The following is a 22,676-nucleotide window of genomic DNA, read 5'->3' as shown; positions in this document are numbered from 1 at the left end:
TATCCTGCCCTACCTTTCCTTTCCCAGCTCCACAATCATCTCTAAGGTTAATAGTACACACTGTGACTCCTAAGAGGGAGAGAACATGTGCAAACTTGAGAAATCCATTAGAATGGGGAGTACTTAGTTCCAAGAAGTATCTCTTGCTAGACTGGTTGTTACCTTTTAGAAAACAAGGCTATCAAATCTGATTGTAAAATGTAGCAATAAAAATGAGATAAACACACACCACAAAGACTTAAAAGCCAGACAAACAGGGGTACTGATCCTTTCACAAGAAAACAAAATTTCTATTCTATAACTTGGAAAAACCAAGGATTATTGATTAATTAAAACTGATAATGATGAGATTCAACCCTATTCAATGACAGACAAAACCTCCTCAGAAGTACTGAGAAAGAGCTCTTTGGGACAAAGGTTGAAGGTTCATGAAAGCAAACTACTCCGTAGAAAATGTTTTAAAAAATATTTGATAAATGTGGCTCAGTGACATAGGAAGTCCTTGCACATATGAAGCCCTGGGTTTGATCCCAGCACCACATAAAAATAAATAAATAAAATAAAGGTATTCTGTTCGTCTACAACTAAAAAAATATTTAAAAAATAGTTGACAAAGAGGTAACAGAAGAGCAGATAAATTTAACCATGTTTTGGAAAATTTAATGAATTTCTGGTCATAAATGAAAACTTTATTTCATGCAAGTATATAAATTTTTCTCTTTTTGGTACTGAGGTTTGAATCCAGGGCTTCTTGTATGCAAGAGAAGCACTCTACCATTGAGATACATTTCCAGCCCCATATGTAAAGATTTTAGTTAATAAATTGTACTAAAACTTATCCTTAGCAATGATATTGTAAAAGAGTATTTCATAATTTTATATGGTAACTTTGGTTAATTAATGTCTTCAAAACATCAATTTTAACCCATATTTGCTGAGATTTAAGGTGTGAATAATTTTAGGGCCACTCCAGTATTACTTTTTATTTATTTATTTATTTTTGTGTGTGGGAAGAACTGGGAAATGAACCCAAGGGTGCTTAAACACTGAGCCATATCCCCAGACCTTTTTATTTTTTATTTTGAGACAGGTCTTGCTAAGTTGCTTAGGGCCTCAATAAGTTGCTGAGGCTAGTCTTGAACTTGTGATTCTCTTGTCTCAGCCTCTTTAGCTGCTCGGATTTTAGGCATAAGCCACCATGCCTGGCAAAATTCTAATGTTTCCTGTTTTTGTTTTTGTTTTTTAATTTTTCTGTAATCTAATATCAATGTTAGATAATATCCAAACAATTGATATTTAACTTCAGTTATCCTGGGGAGAGGGGAGGGAAAGCATGTTTCATTCTGAAAAGTTTCCAGGCTATACAATTTTTCCTTTCCTAACAGTTTAATTTAATTTTAATTTCTAGCAATCATTGTTGTCACCAAACCCAGAAGTCCTCAAGTACTATAATGTGATACGTAATAATGTCATGTAACTTTTTTTTTTTTTTTTAGAGAGAGAGAGAATTTTTTTTTTTTTTAATATTTAATTTTTAGTTATCGGCGGACACAACATCTTTGTCTGTATGTGGTGCTGAGGATAGAACCTGGGCCACACGCATGCCAGGCGAGTGCGCTACCGCTTGAGCCACATCCCCAGCCCGTCATGTAACTTTTAAAAGATATTCCAGCATATCTTTAAGATACTGTGGGATAAATTCTTCAAAAGATCATCTTGTTAAGATAGATACCACCCAGATTTCTGGAATAAATAAAATTGTCTTTCACCATTAAACATTATTTTGTGTCGAAAATCTGTAAATAAGGACTATGGACCCTTATCACAGAACCAAGTTTTAAGAGATTTCTTGGAGACATATTTATTTATTTATTTTTATGTGGTGCTGAGGATCGAACCCAGGGCCTTGCACATGCTAGGCAAGTGTCTACCTCTGAGCCACAACCCTAGCCCTCTTGGAGACATTTAATAAACACATTTATTTATGCTGCTGGACACAGTCCTTTGAAAGTTATAGAATTCGACTTTCTATAAGTAAATAAAAGTTGATGAACCACCTTGTTAGTCCACAAAAATTGTTTTTTTTGGGGTTGTCATTTCTTATTCTGTCAAAACATGCTTAATGGGCTGGATGTAGCTCAGTGGCAAAGCGTCTGCCTTGCATTTCCAAAGCCTTGGGTTCGACCCCCAGTTCCAAAAATGATAAAAAACAAAACAAACAAACAAACAAAAAAACCCAAAGATTTAAAAAAACAAACAACAACAACAACAAAAAACCCAAAACATGCTTAGTTCCATGCAACTTTTTCCAGATGACAAAGCCCAAGTCCACACGATACTGTTTCAGAAATCTAACCGAAGGAAAAGCTTTAAGGTGTAGTTTCATATGTTAATCACACAAATGAGTTCAAGATTTTTGTTGTTACTATAAGATATAGCAATAGGAGAGGGATTGAAAAGGAGAAATCACAAGCATGTCAATCCTTCAGATGAACTGTTCCTAAAATCAATGGTTCAAGATGTGCCATAGTATTATCATCAACTACTGATTGCTGGTATCAATATATGGAAGCTATGTATCTATGTATTATTACTTTATAGTAACTTTGGTTAATTATTAATTATTAATTCTGTGTAACAAAATTTTCTATATCTTATAACAAAATTCACCATAATACAGTACTTGACTGATCAGTTACAAAACAGTTTACGAAACAGAAAATTAAGAGATACCTATATTACTATACTCACACAGAGCACGATTTCTCAAGCTCAGCACTTTTGACATTGTGGGATGAATAATTCTTTGCTGTTGGGGGTTTTCCTATGCATTATACAATGTTTAGCAACCTCCACATGGCTCTGACCCACTAGTATCCCCTTGCCTAGTCGTGACAACAACAAATGTCTCTATTCCTTGATACATGTCCCCTAGAGGCCCCTGGTTGAGATTACTGACATTGAGTATATCACTACAATGAAGATACTGTTATGGTATTTATCATTTATTGCATAATTATACTGAGGTATTTAAAAAGGGTTATGTTGGTATCTGGAAAAAAAAGAGTAGAGATCAGATTGACCTTAAAAAAAAAAAATTTAGAAACAGGCAGTTTTACATGCAAAACACACTTGCAAAGCTGGACAGAGGGTCAACTGAGGCAGAGAGCATACATTCATGAAAACAAAAAGATGAGAATCAGGAACTAATTGTATTATACATTTTGTGCCTTTGGATTCCTCAGAAATGGAATACGGGATTAAGCCAGGGACAAACACAATTCAAGTCCCCCTTACAGATATCAGTTTACCTTGTAGTGCAGGGGCTGACTGTGTCTGGGTTTTGGAAAGAGCAGATAGAATGCTCTCTGGGGTGATCTCCACCTTGGAGAGAATATTTGCCAGAGGGTTGTGAGATGTTGTTGTGGCAGGTGCAGGTGTTTTCAGGCCACTGGTGAGGTTGCTGGGACTGGTAGGAGTTCCTGGAGAAGGTCTTGATGCAGGACTGACCCCTGGTGGCAGAAAGATGAACTCAAGAAAACGCAATTCAAAAATGACCTTTCAGTTCTTTATATTTTCCACTCACTTCAATGAGTCTGATATGTTTAACAGAAATTCTTCTCGTCTGATTCACAAATGGTCCCTTATCATGGAATGTACAAAGAGAAAAAAAAAATCTGAAAATTAAGATATGCTACTTCTATTTGGAACATCCTTAAAACAACCAAGTATAAAGTTATTTTCTTATATATTCATTAGTTTTAAGAACTCCAACAAAGAGAAACTAGGCAAACTGCTTTTTTTCCACTACCAAATAGTTCCTATACTTAAGAGCCCCATTAGTACTCAGTAAGCACTGCTGGATGACGGATGGTCAGACCCTCTGCAATCGCAGAAGATTGCAGGACTCTGCTACGGCATACTTCCGTGTCTTGCTTTTGAAATAATGATCGTTATGTTTTTTACATTTCAAAATGGTTGATTTTAACATATAAAATGGTATATAAAGAGAAAAACATTTGACTATTTAAAAGATGATAAAAAACTATGAATAGATTATTTCACAAAGAAACAGAAATAAGCAAATAGAAGAAAGTTTTAACCACATCTTTAATCAATGAAAAACATTAAAACAATTTGTAAAGGTTGAATGTGACACAGATTAAATGAAGTAAAACAGTAGAGAAGGTGAGGAACAGAAACTTTCATATACTAGGTACATAAAATAGTATATATTCTTGGATATCAATTTTGTTATAACATATGAAAAGCCTTTTAAAAACATGCTAATTCTTTTTTTGTGTGGGGGGAAGGTCTTTATTCAACTCCACCCCCCACCCACCCCCTGGTTCTGGGGTGTTGATACATGACCTTGCACATGCTATGCAAGCACTCAACCACTGAGCTACATCCAGCCCAAGAGTCTCCATCTTTTAGAAGTATGTAAATATTTATGATGAAATTAAATGTTTGGACTGGGTGTAGTGGCACATGCCTGTAATCTCAGTAATGTGGGAGGCTAAGGCAGGAGGATTCTAAGTTCAAGGCCAGTTTTACCAATTTACTAAGGCCCTAAGCAACTTACTGAGGCCCTATATCAAAATACAAAAAAGGGTTAGGGATGTAGCTCAGTGGTAAAGCACCAGAGTAAAATCCTTAGTATGGGGGGGGGGGGGGGAGAGAAAAAAAAGAAGTTTAAATTGGAAATTTCTTCAAAATAATCCAGAGTGAATATGGTATAGATTTGTCAGGGTTACCCTATTATAACTGAGTGATGAGTACATGGGATATTCTACTTGCATACATTTTCATTTAGTTTTTCTTGTGTATATGTGTGTGGTGCTGGGGACTGAACCCAGCACTTGGCCGTGAAACAAGTTATATCCCCAGCCCTTTTATTTTTTTAAAATCAATCAATTAATTATTTTTTTGGGGGGGTACTAGGGATTAAATTCAGGGACACTCAGCTGCTGAGCCACATCCCCAGCCCAATTTTGTATTTTATTTAGAGACAGCCTCTCACCCAGTTGCTCAGCGCCTCACTGTTGCTGAGCCTGGCTTTGAACTTATGATCCTCCTGCCTCAGCCTCCAGAGCCATTGGGATTACAGGCGTGAGCCACCATGTTTGGTTATTTCAATTATTAAAAGAATTTTTAATCTCTCAAACACTCACATACACATATACTTGTAAGAATAAATAAATATAAGTGATTTCTTTTGGGGTAATATGATGACAGATATTTATTTTACTCACTGTGCTAATTTTCTAATTTTTCTATATTTTCACTGCATTTTTTAAACAAAATTCAACAACAAAACAGACTAATGGCTCAATTTTAAAAGCTAGAAATCAGCTTTTTATCTTCTTCACTAGGCTTACTTACCAGTATTTTTCATGACTGATGTTAGGCTGCTAAGGATGGAACTAATCTTTGCCAGATCCACGTTAGCCAGGTTTGGCAAAGCCAAAGCTGGGGACGGGGACAGAAGAGAAGTATTCACAGGCTTTGGAAGAGGTGGGGTTGCTGTCATGGTCACAGGCACTGGGGTACAGGAAGAGGCCTTTGGGAGAGTTTCTGTTGGCTTTGTAGGTACAGAAGTAGAGACAGCTGACTTCTCCACAGGTTTTTCCTTCCTGTCCTCCACTGTTTCAACAAAGAGAAGATATGATATTACATCTTCCTACTTTCTAGGCTTTGTTTTAAATATGAAATAAAATGTCCTAATATTTTCTAATTTGAGGGTTTAAAAGCACTATAATTCTAGAGAAAATAACCAGTCACTTTGTGTTTTTTATTTTAAAGTCATAGTCTTCATAAATTATTATTTTTGATATTTATTATCATTCCCACCTTCTATATCTACTTAAAAGGAATTTCTCAATTATCCTCTTGCTTGCTTGCTTGCTTATTTATTTATTTATTGATTGATTGATTGATTGATTGTGGTGCTGGGGATTGAACCCAGGACCTTGCTTGTGCATGCAGGGCAAGCTCTCTACAAACAGAGTTATATCCCCAGCCCCCTTATGATTCTTTTGGATCTTCTGAAAATTTGTATATTCAATGTATACATTTCTGAAACAGGAGGGAGAGAGGCTGGGGAGTGACATGAGGATTCTCAGGAAAGTGGAAGGAAAAGGAAATGGCAAAAAATAAAAAAATGAAAGGCTACTCCTGTTGCAGCCGCCCGCCCCCAAATACAGATAAGTAAAAATGTGAACATTTCTGGAAAACACTTATTTGGTACACATTTGCACTGTCCCTTGGAAATGGTATTTGTCATCTTTCCTTTTTCATTAACCTGAGAATTTCTTAGTGACAAAAGCTCAAGAGCTCTACACGTATTTTTGTTGCATTTTCTAAGCAATTTCTTTTCTTTTTTCTTCTTCTTCTTTTTTGGTACTAGGGTGCAATTAGGCTCTAATTTGAAACTGCAACGTTTTACTTCTTGATAATTGCAGCTTTGGGATTCTGGATGGTCAAAAGTGACAGAGAAGAAAGAATTCTGGTATAAATGCCCCTTCCTCTAGAGCAGTGCTGGCCAAGAGACATATAATTCAAGACACATACTTAAGTTTAAGCTTTCTAGCAGCCATGTGAAAAAAAAAGAAATAGATACATTTTGATAATGTGTATTTATCTTGACATATCCTAAACATTTTAATTTCATTGTTATAAAAATGAAAATCATTAATGTGATGATATTTTTATTTGAGGAGGTACTGTTGAGAATCCAGTGTATACTTTCTAATTATATAACATCCCAAGTTGCGCAAACTATATTTCAAATGCTTAACAGTCACATTTTAGCTAACTACTGCTATACTAAGTCTTGATCTTCAGCAGTGATTCTTTTTTTTTTGTTTATGCTTCTTTTTTTTTTTAAATTTTATTTTTTTATTGGTTATTCAAAACAATACAAAGATTTCAGAATCACATCGGTTACACATCCACATTTTTACATAATACCATAATAGTAACTGTTGTATTCTGCTACCTTTCCTATCCTCTACTATCCCCCCTCCCCTCCCCTCCCATCTTCTCTCTCTACCCCATCTACTGTAATTCATTTCTCTCCTTATTTTTTTCCCATTCCCCTCACAAACTCTTATATGTAATTTTGTATAACAATGAGGGTCTCCTTCCATTTCCAAGCAATTTCCCTTTTCTCTCCCTTTCCCTCCCACTTCATGACTCTGCTTAATGTTAATCTTTTCCTCCTGCTCTTCCTCCCTGCTCTGTTCTTGGTTGCTCTCATTATATCAAAGAAGACATTTGGCATTTGTTTTTTAGGGATTGGCTAGCTTCACTTAGCATAATCTGCTCTAGTGCCATCCATTTCCCTGCAAATTCCATGAATCTTCTGAACTGGAAATGAGGACATCTACCCCATTCACAATATCCTCAAAAAAAATAAAATACTTGGGAATCAACCTAACAAAAGAGGTGAAAGATTTATACAATGAAAACTACAGAACCCTAAAGAGAGAAATAGAAGAAGATCTCAGAAGATGGAAAAATATACCCTGTTCATGGATAGGCAGAACTAACATCATCAAAATGGCAATATTACCAAAAGTTCTCTATAGGTTCAATGCAATGCCAATCAAAATCCCAACGGCATTTCTTGTAGAAATAGATAAAGCAATCATGAAATTCATATGGAAAAATAAAAGACCCAGAATAGCAAAAGCAATTCTAAGCAGGAAGTGTGAATCAGGAGGTGTAGCGATACCAGATTTCAAACTGTACTACAAAGCAATAGTAACAAAAACAGCATGGTACTGGTACCAAAACAGGCGGGTGGACCAATGGTATAGAATACAGCAGTGATTCTTAACCCATGTAGCATACCATACAGAGATGAATATTACCTTAGTGTTCTAATACGTACTAAGCTATCTTTTAATAACTACCCATAAATGACTGATTAATATTAGTGGGCAAGGAAAACACAGAATAAATTATCTACTAATTACATAAGGACATACCAATGATTTTTGACCCATCATCTTCTACATCTGAGAGTTCCATGTCTTCCACATCACGATTATCAGTCACAGGTTCAGGTGTGGCAGATTTCTCACTCTCCATTGTTGGTGACCGGGATTCCTCACCTCCCATTCCCTGAAATGGGGACTCCGAACCAGTTGGGGAGGGAGCATCCATACTTGGGGAAGGGACTGGTGATTCTTCAGGATCAGGAAGGGTTGACTTCAACTGATCCAATTTCTTCTTTAAATTGTTTACTCGGTTAGCAAAGGTTTTGTATGCCTAAAAGAGAAAAAGGAGTTTATTTCCCTGGGAAAAGGACCAAGAAGTTACCATTCCAACTCTGATCAGATTTACTCATCATTACAACATCACTGGCTCAAAACAAGAAAATAACAATCTGTCAAGCATGTAATACTTTTTAATTCTTTCTCTGTCTCTCAGTACTGGGGATTGAACTCAGGGGTGCTTTTCCACTGAGCTACACCTCTGGTCCTTTCTATTTTGACAGAGGGTCTCATTACATTGCTGATGCTAGCCTCAAACTTTTGATTTTCCTGCTTCAGCCTCCCAAACTCTGGTTGTGTGCCAGTAAGCCTGGCTCTAATCTCTTAAGTGAATATCAACATCCACAAAGTTGCCTAAGTTACAAATCTAAAGAATTCTTAAAAAAAAAAAAATCTTTATTATAATAATTTACTTATTTTTATGTGGTGCTGAGGATCGAACCCAGAGCCTCACATGAGTGAGGCATGCACTGTGCCACTGAGCCCCAGCCCCAGCCCCAGCCCTTTAAAGAATTCTTTAGCCTGGAATACTTGTTTGTGACAGTTTGTTGAACTTCCCTTGTTTTTGATGAACTCGAACAATGTTAAAAATACTGTTTAGATATTTTGTAGACTGTCAAATGAGATTCATTGGCTATTTTTCTCATGATTAGATGGGGGTTAATGGTTTTTGGAGAAAAAGACACAGAGATAAAGTGCTATTGCCATCACATTAAGGGTATAATCTACCACTGTTGATGTTAATATCAATTATCTGACTTAAATCCTACTGATCTCCTGATTGTTTTAATTGCCAATACCTTAAAGCTATAGTGGCACTAAGGATTTTGAGACATAGTCTTCCTAGGTGGCCCATACTGGCCTTGAACTTGTAATCCTAGTGCCTTAGCCTCCTGAGGAGCTGAGATTACAGGTGTGTGCCATATGTTCATGATGTTCTCCTTTAAAAATTTTATTTACTTGTTTATTTGTGGCACTGGGAAAATCAAACCCAGAATCTCCCACAAGCCAGGCAAACACTCAGGCACTGAACCACAATTTCAGCCTCAATGATGTTCTCTTTTTGTCTAGTTTTCCTCTTCTTACAGTAAAAGCACCAGTTATACTTGACTTGATCATATCTGCAAAGACCCTGGTTCCAAATAAGGTCATATACTGGTTTCAACATAACTTTCCAGGAGACACAGTTCAACCCATAACAATTAGCAAGAAAAAACATCATAATGGACAAGACTGGAAGATGTGACATTAATCAAGATATCAAGGGGAACACTATAGTTAGTAAGATATATCAAACTTGCGGGCCAACTGACAAAATGAAAGAATATGTGATATTTCTTCTAAACATAAATAACTTCAATCTGATCACAAATAAATACCACATATATTCAAACTGGGGGAGATGCACAAAAGATTTGATTTGTGATCTTCAAACATAAGTTTCAAACATAAGTCATGTAAGTCAAGAAAAAAAAACTAAGGAACTGTTCTAGATCAAAGGACAATAAAGAGAAATGACAAATAAAATTTATTAATACTAGACAGGATCTTTTGCTATTAAAATTGGTTAATTTAGCTGGGCACAGTGGGACATGCCAAGAGACTGAGGCAGGAGGATTGCTAGTTCAAAGCTAGCCACAGCAACTCAGCAAGACCTTGTAGCTAAATAAAATATAAAGAAGGGCTAGGGATGTGGCTCAGTGGTTAAGTGCCCCTGGGATTAATACCAGGTACCAAAAGAAAAAAAAAAATTTAAGCTTAATTTTGAGATGGAGTCTTTGCTATGTCACACAGGGAAGCTTCAAACATGCCATCCTTCTGCTTCTGCTTCACTCTTCCAAACATCTGGGATTACAAGTAGGTACTACTGCATTTGGCAGAACAAAGAATTTGAATGCTTTTACTACAAAGTAGTGATTACATCATACTCCATAAATAGGGACAATTTTTATGTGTCAGCTAAAACAGAAAAACACTCAAGGGAAAAAAAAAAGACAACTATGGTTGAACTGTGTCATTTTTCTCTACCCTCCCCTATCTCAAACTCATGATGAAGTCTGGTCACCTCAAAATTTGACTCTATTTACAGAAGGTTTTTTTTTTTTTTTTTTGGTACCAGAGATTAAACTCAGGGGCACTCAACCCTTAAGCCACATCCCCAGCCCTATTTTGTATTTTACTTAGAGACAGGGTCTCACTGAGTTGCTTAGCACCTCACTATTCTGAAGTTGGCTTTGAACTCGATATTCTCCTGTCTCAGGCTCCCAAGCCACTGGGATTACAGGTGTGCACTACTGCAGCCGGCTAGAGAGAGAATTTTTATAAAGGTAATCAAGTTATCAACTGAAATAAAGTCTTTAGGATGGGCCCTATCTAATATGATTGGTATCTGGACATAGTGTATACACAGAGGGAAGGTGATATCAAGAGAGATGGAGAAAAGATAACCATCTACAAACCAAAGAGAGGTCTCTGATAGATCATTCCTTCAAAAGTCCTCAGAAAGAACCAACTCTGCTGATACCTTGATTTTGGACTTTTAACTGTCAGACAATGAGACAATAAATTCATGTTGTTTAAGTCATCTAGTCTGAAACAGTTTCAATATTATCAGAAACCACTAATTTAGAAAGTTCTGCAAACCCCAAGCCAGGTAAATATAAAGAACACACTTAGGCACATCATTGAATGACTAATGAAAACCAAAGATAAAGTATTAATAGCAGCCGAAGAAAAAAAGACATTTTATATTTAAAGAAGAAATTATAATAAGAATGATTTCTCACTGAAATGGTGGATACACGCAGGACAAAAGAACATGCTTTTTTACTTTTGGTATCATGGATTGAACTCAAGGGCTGTTGACCACTGAGACACATCCCTAGACCTATATTTATTTATTTATTTATTTATTTATTTTTGATAAGCAGTTTTTAATCCATAAATACAATAGGTATTTTGGCCACTGGGAAACAAAAGCTGTAGTATCAAGAAAGGTCTGATATGTCTCAATTTTGTAGTCTCCATTCAGTGTATTTAAGGTTAACTAAGGTTGACATCAAAATCTTTAAAGATAGGCAAAAAATTCATATTAAAAAAAAAAAAAACCCTCCTATGGAGGTTAGAATAACAGTAGGTAATATGATTCCAGAAGTTAAAAATTATTTCACAACCTAAAACTTCAGCTTAGCAAACAGATTAGATTCCAAAACTGATTCATCCCTATTAAGATGTAAGCCCTTAAAAAAAGAATATGTCTGTATATGTAGACATGTATTTACAAAGAATCAGATAATCTTTGAAGCAGCCTTAGTGTTTCCTTTAAATTGGTCTGGAAAGAACCTTATATTAGCTTCATGGAAAGGATTAGCCGGCTTCTTGGTCTAAGGCTAACACGGTGATCATTTGTCTAAGGCTAGAAAGGTACCAACATGATGTAAACCATCAGGAGAGGAGAAGGAGATGAGGGCTTTTCCTGGCAGTTGGTAGCTAAAATTCAAGGGATTCTTAGAAAATGACACAATGGCAGCCTTTCTTGTCTTTTTCTTTCCGAGTTGGTTCCGGTGAAGGAGGACATTCTTGCTCTTGAAATTTCCTTATAACCCAGACAAGTTCATGAAATGCTTGATCTACATTCATCCTAATCTTTGCCGTTGACCACTAAGACACATCCCTAGACCTATTTTGTATTTTATTTAGAGACAGGGTCTCACTAAGTTGCTTAGGCACTTTGCTTTTGCTGAGGCTGGTTTTGAATTCTTGATCCTCCTGCCTCAGTCTCCCAAGCCACTAGGATGAAAAGCGTGCACCACTGCACCTGGCCAAAAGAACATGTTTTAAGTGCAAAAATAATTGCTACCCTAGAATTCCACACCCAGTGGAAAAAAGATGCTCCAAACAAACAAATTTAAAGAATGAACTACCATCTTATCTATAGTCAAAGAAATCCTAAATATATTCCTCAGCAGAGAGACAATTATCCCAGATAAAAGAACAGGGATGCAGGGTTTTGTTTTTCGGTACATGAGATTGAACCCATGCTTAACCGTGGGACACATTCCCAGTCCTTTTTATTTTGAGACAGGCCTCACTAAGTTGTTGAGGATCTCTCCAAGTTGCTGAGGCTGGCCTTGAACTTGTGATCTTCCTGTATGTCCTTTTCAGTTGCTGGGATTACAGGTGCCCACCTGAAGCAGTTAGAAGTCAGAGATCCGAATATGGATTTAAGCAGCTGCCCAGTGCCAAGGTGATAGAATTGAGTTTAGGTCCTGCCAACAAAACACTGTCTTTTCTTTCTTTTTCTTTCCTCTCCCTTCTGTGCTTTCTTTTGGGGTATTTGTAATTGAATCCAGGGACACTCTAGCACTCAGCTACATCTCTGGCCCTTTATAATGTATGCATGTATTTATTTTTGAGACAGGGTCTTGCCAAGTTGCCCAGACTGGTTTCAAATTTGCGATCCTCTTTGTTTCCAGAGTCTTTGAGATTACAGGTGTGCATTACCACACCCAGTACACCATACACTCTTACAACCATACAGAGTAATTAAAACTTAAAAAAAAAAAAAAAAGAGCAAAACACTGCTTCTTTACTGCTTCCTTCAGAGGCCTTTTAATGGGGGAGGCAAAAAAGTCAGTTTACATGAAATTTAGCAACAGAATGTTTTCATTCGGTTTTCTGAAAGAAAAAAAAATAAACAGTACATACACTGGTTTCTAATCCCAATTTATGTCCTATAATAGTAATTACAGGTGATTCTTCAGGATAATCCTTTTAAATACCAAATCGTTAGGCTTTCAGTACAGCATAATGGTTAGGGTTTGTATGAGCTTTACAATCAGAAGGACCCAGGTATAATTCTAGTCGCCATCACTTTTTACTACCTATATTACCTTGTATAAAGTCACTAATACTTCAAAAGTAAATTGGTTCATCTGTGGCGATAATAATACTTATCCTTAAAGTTAGATACCACGAGTAAACAGTCTCTGGCATACCGTAAGCACTCAATATAAGATAGCTGTAATTTTTACTTACATTGGCCACAACTTTTACTTCTTTATACTGTGCTTCATAGAAAATTCCAGCATTTTCCAGTGCTTCTGTTAGTGAAGGCCCATTTTTCACCTGCTTATCCAGTCCATTCACAAATTCTTCCAGCTTAGAGCTTGCCTCTTCAAATTCTTTAGAGAATTTCTTCCCCCCAGTTTTATCTAAAATAATAGAGAAGGTATTTATTTTGTAAAAATTTTACTTTTTTGAGGACAGTCCCTGTCTGTGAATCAATTCATGTGAGTCTGTGAACCTCTTTCTGCTTGGTGTATAATTTGTGTGTGTGTGTGTGGTGCTGGGGATTGAACCCAGTGAGGCAAGCACTCTACCAACTGAGCTATATCCCCAGCCCAGTGTATAATATTTTTTGTCTTAGTTTTATTTTTTTTAAATATTTTTTCTTTAGTTGTGGATGGACACAGTACACTTACTTTATTTGTTTTTATGTGGTGCTAAGGATCAAACACAGAGCCTCATGCATGCCAGCCAAACACTCAACCACTGAGCCACAACCCCAGATCTTAGTTTTATCTTAAATCACAAAACAGATTCATGTGGATCTGCTAAAGTGAAGAAGAGAGGAGGTATCTATAATTAAGATAAAGATGAGCTGGGGCTGGGGCTCAGAGGTAGAGCACTCACTTATCATGTGTGAGGCACTGGGTTCAATCCTCAGCATCCCATAAAACAATAAATAAACAAAAATAAAGGGATTGGGTCCATTTAGAACTAAAAAAATAATTAAAAAAAAAGAAAGAAAAGGAAGTTCAACTAAAACAAACTTTGTTGTACTTCTTTTCTTCACAAATTTGATGCTACACTGCTACTTAGGAGTAAGAATGAAGCTCAATTCTGTTCACTTATATTGTACCAACGTTCAGAAAAGTAAATGGATCTTTTTGTATACCACACTAAATATCCTTTTCTCTCTGAAAAAGATCCTTAGTAATTTGATATATACTTCTTTTCCAGTGACTTGGCTTTGGAAATGGACATAAAGTTTGGCTTTGCCTCTTTTTTTTTTTTTAAAGAAAGAGGAAGAGAGGCAGAGAGAGGGAGAGAGGCAGAGAGAGAATTTTTTTATATTTATTTTTTAGTTTTTTTGGCGGACACAACATCTTTGTTTGTATGTGGTGCTGAGGATCGAACCCAGGCCGCACGCATGCCAGGCGAACGTGCTACCGCTTGAGCCACATCCCCAGCCCCTGGCTTTGCCTCTTATCAGCTGTGTAACTTGACCAAACTACTCATCTCCTTATGAAGTGAAGCCTCAGATTTCTCATGAATTAAGAGATTTTTTAGAATGCTTCTGGGTTGTTGTGAGAATTAAATTAGATCACACTTAATTAAAGTATGGTGCAGACAATCTCTAAACTATGGAGCCAACCTAGATGTCCTTCATTGGATGATGGATTAAAAAAAAAAAATGTGGCATTTATACACAATGGTATATTACTCAGCAATAAAAAGGAGTAAGATCATGGCATTTGCAGGGAAATGGATAGCATTAGAGAAGATAATGCTAAGTGAAGTTAGCCAATCCCCCCCTCCAAAAAAACAAATGCCGAATGTCTTCTCTAAGGGGGGAGACTCAAAATGGGGTTGAGAGGGAGGGCAAGGGAGGAAGATTACCTCTAGATAGGGGATGGGGTGGGAGGGAAAGGGAGGGAGAAGGGGAATAGCATGGATAATGAAAGGAGACCCTCATCATTATATGTATACAATACATGTATGAAGATGTGAATTTGGTGTCAACATATCTTATATATAATCAGATATGAGATAAATTATTGTATAATGGTGTATTAAGAACCGTAATGCAAAATAAATTAATTAATTAACTTTTAAAAAAATAAAGTATGGTGCAGAAAAAAAATATGTGCCAAAATGAATAGCTAGTATTCATTTACTCACTATTTCAAAGAGATTTATCAAATGCCTATTATGTAATAAGGACTGCTTTAGACACTAGAATAGTGACAACCAAATAAGGATAGTATTATGTATTAATGAAGCTTACATTTTGTATTTGGTAGTATGAATATATATATAATTTACAAAGTAAGGAAATGAGAACAACTGAATAGATTTAAAAAAAATGTTTTTTGAACTTGTAGATGGACAGAATGCCTTTATTTATTTTTATGTGGTGCTAAAGATCAAACCCAGTGCCTTACACATACCAGGCAAGCTCTCTGCCACTGAACTACACCCCTAGCCCAACTGACTAGATTTTTTTTTTTTTTTTAGTTGTAGATGAATACATTACCTTTACTTTTCTATGAGGTGATGAGTGAGGATCAAACCAGGGTTTCACAAGTGCTAGGTAAGCACTCACCACTCAGCCACAAACCTGGCCCCAACAAACTAGATTTTACAAGGCATTACAGTGACTTATTAAAGGGCACATCCAAACCAATTAATCACACATATGAAATACAGATGTTTACATATAATTAAATACATCAAGAAAATGAGAATAAGAATTTAATTTATATGAATGAAGTCACTATTAGGAAAATCAGAGATACCACAACTGTTTTTAAGACCTAAAGTTCTCTGGGGTAAACCAGTCTTAATTACCTGAAAACTCTAGATGTGGAAAGAAAAAATCTGAATTATTTTATTTAAAAGAATATAAGTATTACCTTTTAAGCATTTGAGGGTTTCTGTGCTGCATACATCCACCCTCATAGTTGACAACTGTTTCTCCTTTAATTCTATCTGATCTTCTGAGCGCTTATATAGCAACAGTTCTTCAATGAGGGCCTGAGACTGAAGACAGACCAGAATCATATTTCATTTATAAGATCATTCAATTGTTTCTCCTTTTACCTCTCCCTTCATTTTTTTTTTCTCACAGTCAGGGATATCAAAGATAATTCTCGTGTCAAAATTATATCTCAGTTACCTACTTTAATTATTCAAAGTTAAATTATGGATACAGGCTTAAAAAACAGATAAAGGTCCACTTAAATTTTTTTTTAAATTTTATTTTTTGGTACTTGGGATTGAATCAGGGGTAAAAACCACTGAGCTACATCCCTAGCCTTTTAATTTAATTTTATTATTATTTTTTAGACAGGGTCTTGCTAAGTTACTTAGGGCCTCACTAAATTGCTGAGGCTGGCTTTGAATTTGTGATCCTCTTGCCTTAGCCTCCTCAGTCACTGGAATAACAGGCATGTACCAATGCACCCAGCTACTCACATTCTCTTTAAATTTTAGTTAGATAAACATTGTCTTCTCAACAAAAATTCTAATTTAGCAGAATTTCCCTGATGAGCCTTCTTGTTAACATAAATTCAATACAGAACTTAGTTGATACCACACAGTCTGGAAGGTTATATTTCTCATTAGACACATAAAATTCTAGACAATCTAATCCCAATATGGATTTTATTAGAATGATTCAAGCATGTTTAGAACATAACCAATATAAAATTTAGTAAAAATAAATCTTACTAAACTATATTAAAAGGGATAAATAATGTTTTGCTCTAGTTAATATATTTAAGTTAACATTTAACTTACTCGAAACTCAGCAACTATCTTAGACTTGAGAGCAGCTTTTGGATTCGTGGATGCTGTTGGAATTAAACAAAAAGTCATTAAGAATACAAGGAGTTGACTAAACTCAGGAAAAATCTTAGCTGTATAGTAAGGGTGTACTCTTTGAACATATGGCAAACATGCACATTTAAATCATACTATACTTCTTAGAATAAATAATGAACTATGAAATTTAAATACTCCCAAACATAGTCAATATAAAAATAAACTATTTAGATAGGCCTAACCAACTTACCTCTAATTGGACCCTGAAGTCATGGAGTCCTAGACTCACTGATTTGGAGATACATGAAGTACCTGCTTTTTCTATACTGACTGAGAATGTAAGAGAGTCTCAAAACCTCAACATGACGATGTTTAGGAATAGGACATTAAATTAACCCTGAGCGCTGGTTGAAAAATTTACTTACAATTATCAACTCTATTCCCATATGATTAGTTTTGGATTTATTTTCTGTTAACTCACTTCACAGCAAAAACAGGCAAGGACAGTTCTCAGTACATTATCACTGTGGATGAACTATGGCTGGAATGATGACTCTTGTTGTTCTAAGCATGCAACTTATGACCAAGAAGATGTCAGAGGACTCCCCTTAACCATGATGAATATCATATGCTTGATGGAGCAAACCATTGCAAATGTCTTGTTTCACCTCCCAATTCTCACTTTTACCTTGTTCCCTCCATACCTTCAAGTCTCTCAATATTCCTCAGTTTTCCCACAGAAGCCTATCACATGCAGTATTCCACTCCCTTGATCTCATGCTGGGTAAACATGATAAACACAACAGGAGCTCCAGTTAGAGAATGAGCTTCTTGCCAGGATATGAGGCCCATGTCTAATTGGTAGAATGTATCCCCAAATCTGAAGGATTTCATGGCTCCTATAAAATGCTTCTCAATGCCTAGTCTCTTCTTCAGCTCTGTGGTTTAATGCCAGCTGCCTCTAACTTCATATATCTTTGAACCTGAGAATTAGCCTGAGCACTATCAAGTTTTGTTTTGTTTTTCTTCTTTCAATCCCCCAACTACTCTTGAATTTTCACTCAATTAAACCCTTTTTCTGCATTTTCTTTGTTTAATAGTGGTTTTAAAGAGGTGCCTTCATGGTAGCTTGTTTAATGTAAGTCATTGGGAGCCTCCCCGGCCTGGAAAACATAGGCTTGCCCATGGTTTATGCCAGGTACGATGTCAAATGGTCTACATTTTCTTCTGCTCCAAAAAGAGGAGGTAATTTTATATTAGTTGAGATTTTGTTCCTTACTTTGTGATTTCTTCCACTGCTTGTTCGGTTGTTTGTTCAGATTTTCTTTCAGCTGCTTCTGAGTTTTGAAAGTGGTACCTGGAAAACATTTCGGTTTTTGCAATCTGGCATCATGGGAAGCTGTTCTGTCTGTCCACTTCAGTGCCAAAGTTGTAGTATGAAAAAAGGCAATCCGAGACTGTGCTGCTTCTTTCTTTTCTTTAATTTTTATTAAAATTATATATATATACACAAAAACACCCACCAGATCTAAGAAGCTATCAAACAATTTCTATAAGATATTACTGATTCTGAAAAGAATAGGGCAGAAGGCTTAAAATATCATTTAACAAATTCAAATGAAGAATTTAACAGCTTCTTAGAAGATGCTATTTTGAAAGCAAATTTCTAGTCAAATAATGATCATGATAGCAGATTACCCCCAACTTCTATTCCATGACTCAATCACGTGCATCAAATACATAAGGACAAAATTACTAAAAAAACAAAACAAACAAACAAAAAAAACAAAAACAAACAAAATTACTAAAAAAAACAAAACACAGGTATCTAACTTACTGCAAACCTCAATCAAAACAAAGTCTGAAGACTGCCAATATATACTTACTACCAAAAAGCTTAGGAAGAAATTAAACCCTGTACAAAAATTCTCCAATAGTAAAAGAACACAGTAGCATTTATTTATTTGAACAATGAAGAACACTTTTGAAATATTCAAATAAAGCAAATGCAGGAAAATAATCAGATGACTATCATCACTTATTATGTTTGATTTTTTTTAATCAATAAAAACAAAATCCAAATCCCTGCCTCTCAAATCAATTCCACTTAAATTTTAAATTCAAAGAGATCTAGATTTTTATAAATACTTAATTTTAAGCAACAGGACCAGATTCAAAATTTTGTTTTTAATTATTATACAACCAGACTGGGTCTATAGATACATAATTGTACAGAGTGACTCAATTTTTGTTTTATGAGAGAAAAGACACTTACTCAAAGCCTCTCTCAATGCCACAATCATTTCTTCTGGGTATACATTTCTATCTTCCCAAATTTTAAAGATTCGTTCTATAGACTTGGAGACAGATGGATCCCTGAAGAAAAAGAGATTATAAAAAGATTGACTCACATTCAAAGGTAGAAATCTAAAAATCAACAAAATTACTATTTTCCAAGTTTTTCCTGATGTTTATTTTAAAATATTTTTTTCCTAAATACTGAGTATTTTTATGATTAGATTGATGAACCAATTTGATTTGGAATAAAAAGTTTTCATAAAATATAATTTTTTCTTAGTGTTTAGGGTTAAAGAAATTGTAAAAACTTATTCAACACTTTTGTCAAGGACAAAGAGAAGGCTATGGATGACATACTAAACTTTGTGATGGATATGAAGTAGATGCTAGTCAATGCACTAAATGACACAACTGGTATTCCAAAATATAGGTTGAATCTAACAAGATGAAATTTAATAAGAACCTGGTTCAAAAAATAAAACAAAATCCAAAATAATTCTGCCACTAAAAGACAAAACTTAACAATACTGTGCACTGTATCCCCCCAACTCCCCACTGCCTTTAAAAAAATTTTTTTGGGGGGATTGTAGATGGATACAATACCTCTATTTTATTTATTTATTTTTATGTGGTAATGAGGATTAAACCCAGTGCCTCACACATACTGGGTGAGTGCTCTACCACTGAGCCACAACCTCAGCCCTCCCCCATTGCCTTTTATTTTTAACATTTTCCCCATTTTAAAAAAATTTTGTTCTACTTAGTTACACATGACAGCAGAATGCACTTCAATTCATTGTACACATAGAGCCCTATTGCCCTTTAAAGGCAATAATTAAACAATTTTAATAAATCCTGTTTCAATATGTTGTCTAAAAAACTATCGAATGATACTTTAAGAATACATATCTAGAATGAGGGAGTTGAGATGTTATTGTTATTGTTTGGGCTCACATATGAGCTTCTCAGTTCAGGTTGATTATCCCACTTTAAAATCAAAGTTCTGAAAGAAAAAATGAGACATAATTACCAGAATAAAGAATTATGTCACTATACCCTTGCACCCTGACACACACACTGGGGCTTAACCCAGGATTATGCACATGCTACTTTCCAATCCCTTTTTATTTTATTTTACTTTGAGACAAGGTCTCACTAAGTTGTACAGTTGCTCTCAAACTGCATCAGCTTCTGAGTAGCTGGGATTACAGACATGTGCTACTAAGCTCAGCAAAACTATGTTTTAAGTGAACCATAGAAGGAATAAGAAAAAACAACGTTGAGAGGCTTGTGAAGAAGAGCAAGGAAATGAATCAGTGACAGGTGTAGTGGTGCACCTCTGCAATCCCAGGTGTCGGTCGGGAGCCATTCTCACACATGACTGGGTGACTCCCGGTTAGGGTCTGAGGCACTCTGGCTGTGTCGGAGCTTTCCCGGCCCTCTCCTGTTGAGAGGACCTGTCCGTGTGGGGGTGTGACTGACCACTGACCCCGGAGGCCCAATCACTGACCCTGACCTTGGAGTGCAGCCCCCCCTTCAACCTTCATTGGATGGAATTATCCCCTGAGTTTCTTGCTCCCCAATAAAAGGCTACTCCCTGGCGTGCTCGCTCTCTCTCTCCTGCTAGCCCTGAGTAATCCTTGCTGCCCTGCCAGGCGGTTAGCAGTTAGAGGAGGGAGAGGGGAGCCGTCTCGGACCTGGTCATAGAAAAAGGTAACTGAGTCTGTGTGTTTACTTCGATCTCTGCTAGCTAACTTTTATGCCAAGAACCTCATTAATGAAACCATTGCGCTGGCCGCATGGTAGACCCAGGGACTCCAGAGGCTGAGGCAGGAGGATCACAAGTTTAAGGCCAGCCTCAGCAATTTAGAGAAGACTCTCAGCAACTTAATGAGACTGTCTTAAAATAAAAAGGACTGGGGATGTAGTAGCTCAGTGGTAAACAGTGCCCTTAGGCTCAATAAAAAGATCAATCAGACTGATATGATCCTAGAAGACAAAATAAGGACAAAAGAAGACAGATATAGGAAAAGAAATTTTGTACAGATCTGAGAGAGAACCTTCTAACACCCTAAAACAGATCTGTCAAAAGATAAAATGGGAGCTTCTTAAGTGAACTCATCAAACCATAAAGAAATGAAAGTAAAGATAATAAACTAACCTAATATCAACATAAGAGTCTATGTGTTCACAAAGGATTTCCTTTTTTTTTTCCCTAAATATTTTTTTAAAATATTTATTTATTTATTTATTTTTAGTTATCGGCAGACACAACATCTTTGTTGGTATGTGGTGCTGAGGATCGAACCCAGGCCGCACGCATGCCAGGCGAGCGCACTACCACTTGAGCCACATCCCCAGCCCAGGATTTCCTTTTTTTCCCCTAAGAATGAATAAAAAAAAATAAAACAAAATTGTATTAAGATTCTAGAAAATCATATTTTCTAGAGGTTTATTAACTACAATGGAAACTGTACTTTCATTTCTTCCTCATTTTTTTTATGCTGAGATACTTTTTCTCATAAAATACACACAAGTAAAACACTGACAAAATTATGGGAAAGTAAAGAAAAAACTCGAGCTGGGGATGTGAATCAAGCGGTGGCGCTCTCGCCTGGCATGCGTGCGGCCCGGGTTCGATCCTCAGCACCACATACAAACAAAGATGTTGTCTCCATCAAAAAAACTAAAGAATAAATATTAAAAATTAAGGAAAAAAAAAAAACTCCACTCGCTTTCACCAAATGGAAATTTATAGGATAATAGTTTCAACACTACTTGTCTTTCATAATTTTATCCTATGAATGTTGATATTTGGAACCAATTATAAAACACACACAACACACAAATTGCATTCTATTCTTTTCACTTAACAATCATTTCCCAATGTTCCAATCAACTCTTTGGCCTTGCTAAGTTGTTGAGGATGGCTGGCTTTGAACTTGTGATCCCCCTGCCTCAGCCTCTCAAGCTGCTGTGGTCACAGGGGTGTGCCACTGCGCCTGGCTTTGATTTTTATTCAATATTCCCAAGTACAAATTTATTAGGTCTCACACTATTTCCTTCTAAGGCTATTCTGAGGTATCTCATATATTTTATTGACAGTATGTATGACTGACCCTTCTTCCCATTGCTTACTTTCCAGAATAAAACTGATTCAGAATTTTGTTGATGGTAAAGTATGTCAGCTGTTCCTTTTCAGTTAGCATTTTTTTTTTTTTTTTTGGGTACCAGAGGCTGAATTCAAGGGTATTGGACCCCTGAACCACATCTGAGTTGCTTAGAGCCTTGCTGTTGCTAAGCTGGCTTTGAACTTTTGATTCTCCTGTCTCAGACTCCCGAGCCACTGGGATTACAGGCGTGCACTACTGAGCCTGGCCATTATTTTTTTGGCAAGAGTTCTATCACTGAGCCCTAGCACCCCCTTCCCTTTTTAAACAAACAAACAAACAAACAAAATATATACTTTTAGTTGTAGATGGAATC

General features: G+C 36.2%; 1 protein-coding gene across 6 annotated transcripts in view; it reads right to left on the bottom strand.

Annotated features, from left to right (window-relative positions):
* Rprd2 (regulation of nuclear pre-mRNA domain containing 2) overlaps positions 1 to 22,676 on the bottom strand; it is a 95,089-nt gene that overhangs the window by 3,346 nt on the left and 69,067 nt on the right. For 3 of the 6 annotated variants that reach the window (XM_076861760.1, XM_076861762.1, XM_076861758.1), the window contains exons 3-10: positions 19,168 to 19,268; positions 18,172 to 18,249; positions 16,869 to 16,921; positions 15,983 to 16,109; positions 13,320 to 13,495; positions 7,995 to 8,277; positions 5,386 to 5,646; positions 3,312 to 3,512 (exon numbers count right to left, since the gene is read on the bottom strand). In XM_076861760.1, the coding sequence (XP_076717875.1) occupies positions 3,312 to 3,512; positions 5,386 to 5,646; positions 7,995 to 8,277; positions 13,320 to 13,495; positions 15,983 to 16,109; positions 16,869 to 16,921; positions 18,172 to 18,249; positions 19,168 to 19,268 (1,280 nt within the window). The remainder of the gene's footprint in view (positions 1 to 3,311; positions 3,513 to 5,385; positions 5,647 to 7,994; positions 8,278 to 13,319; positions 13,496 to 15,982; positions 16,110 to 16,868; positions 16,922 to 18,171; positions 18,250 to 19,167; positions 19,269 to 22,676) is intronic. The other 3 variants (XM_076861761.1, XM_076861763.1, XM_076861759.1) reach the window with 1 other exon arrangement.

Source organism: Callospermophilus lateralis, chromosome 7 (genome assembly GCF_048772815.1).
Source record: "Callospermophilus lateralis isolate mCalLat2 chromosome 7, mCalLat2.hap1, whole genome shotgun sequence".
NCBI lineage: Eukaryota > Metazoa > Chordata > Mammalia > Rodentia > Sciuridae > Callospermophilus > Callospermophilus lateralis.
Note: the sequence above shows the minus strand (reverse complement) of the source record. Positions and strands in the feature narration are given on the sequence as shown.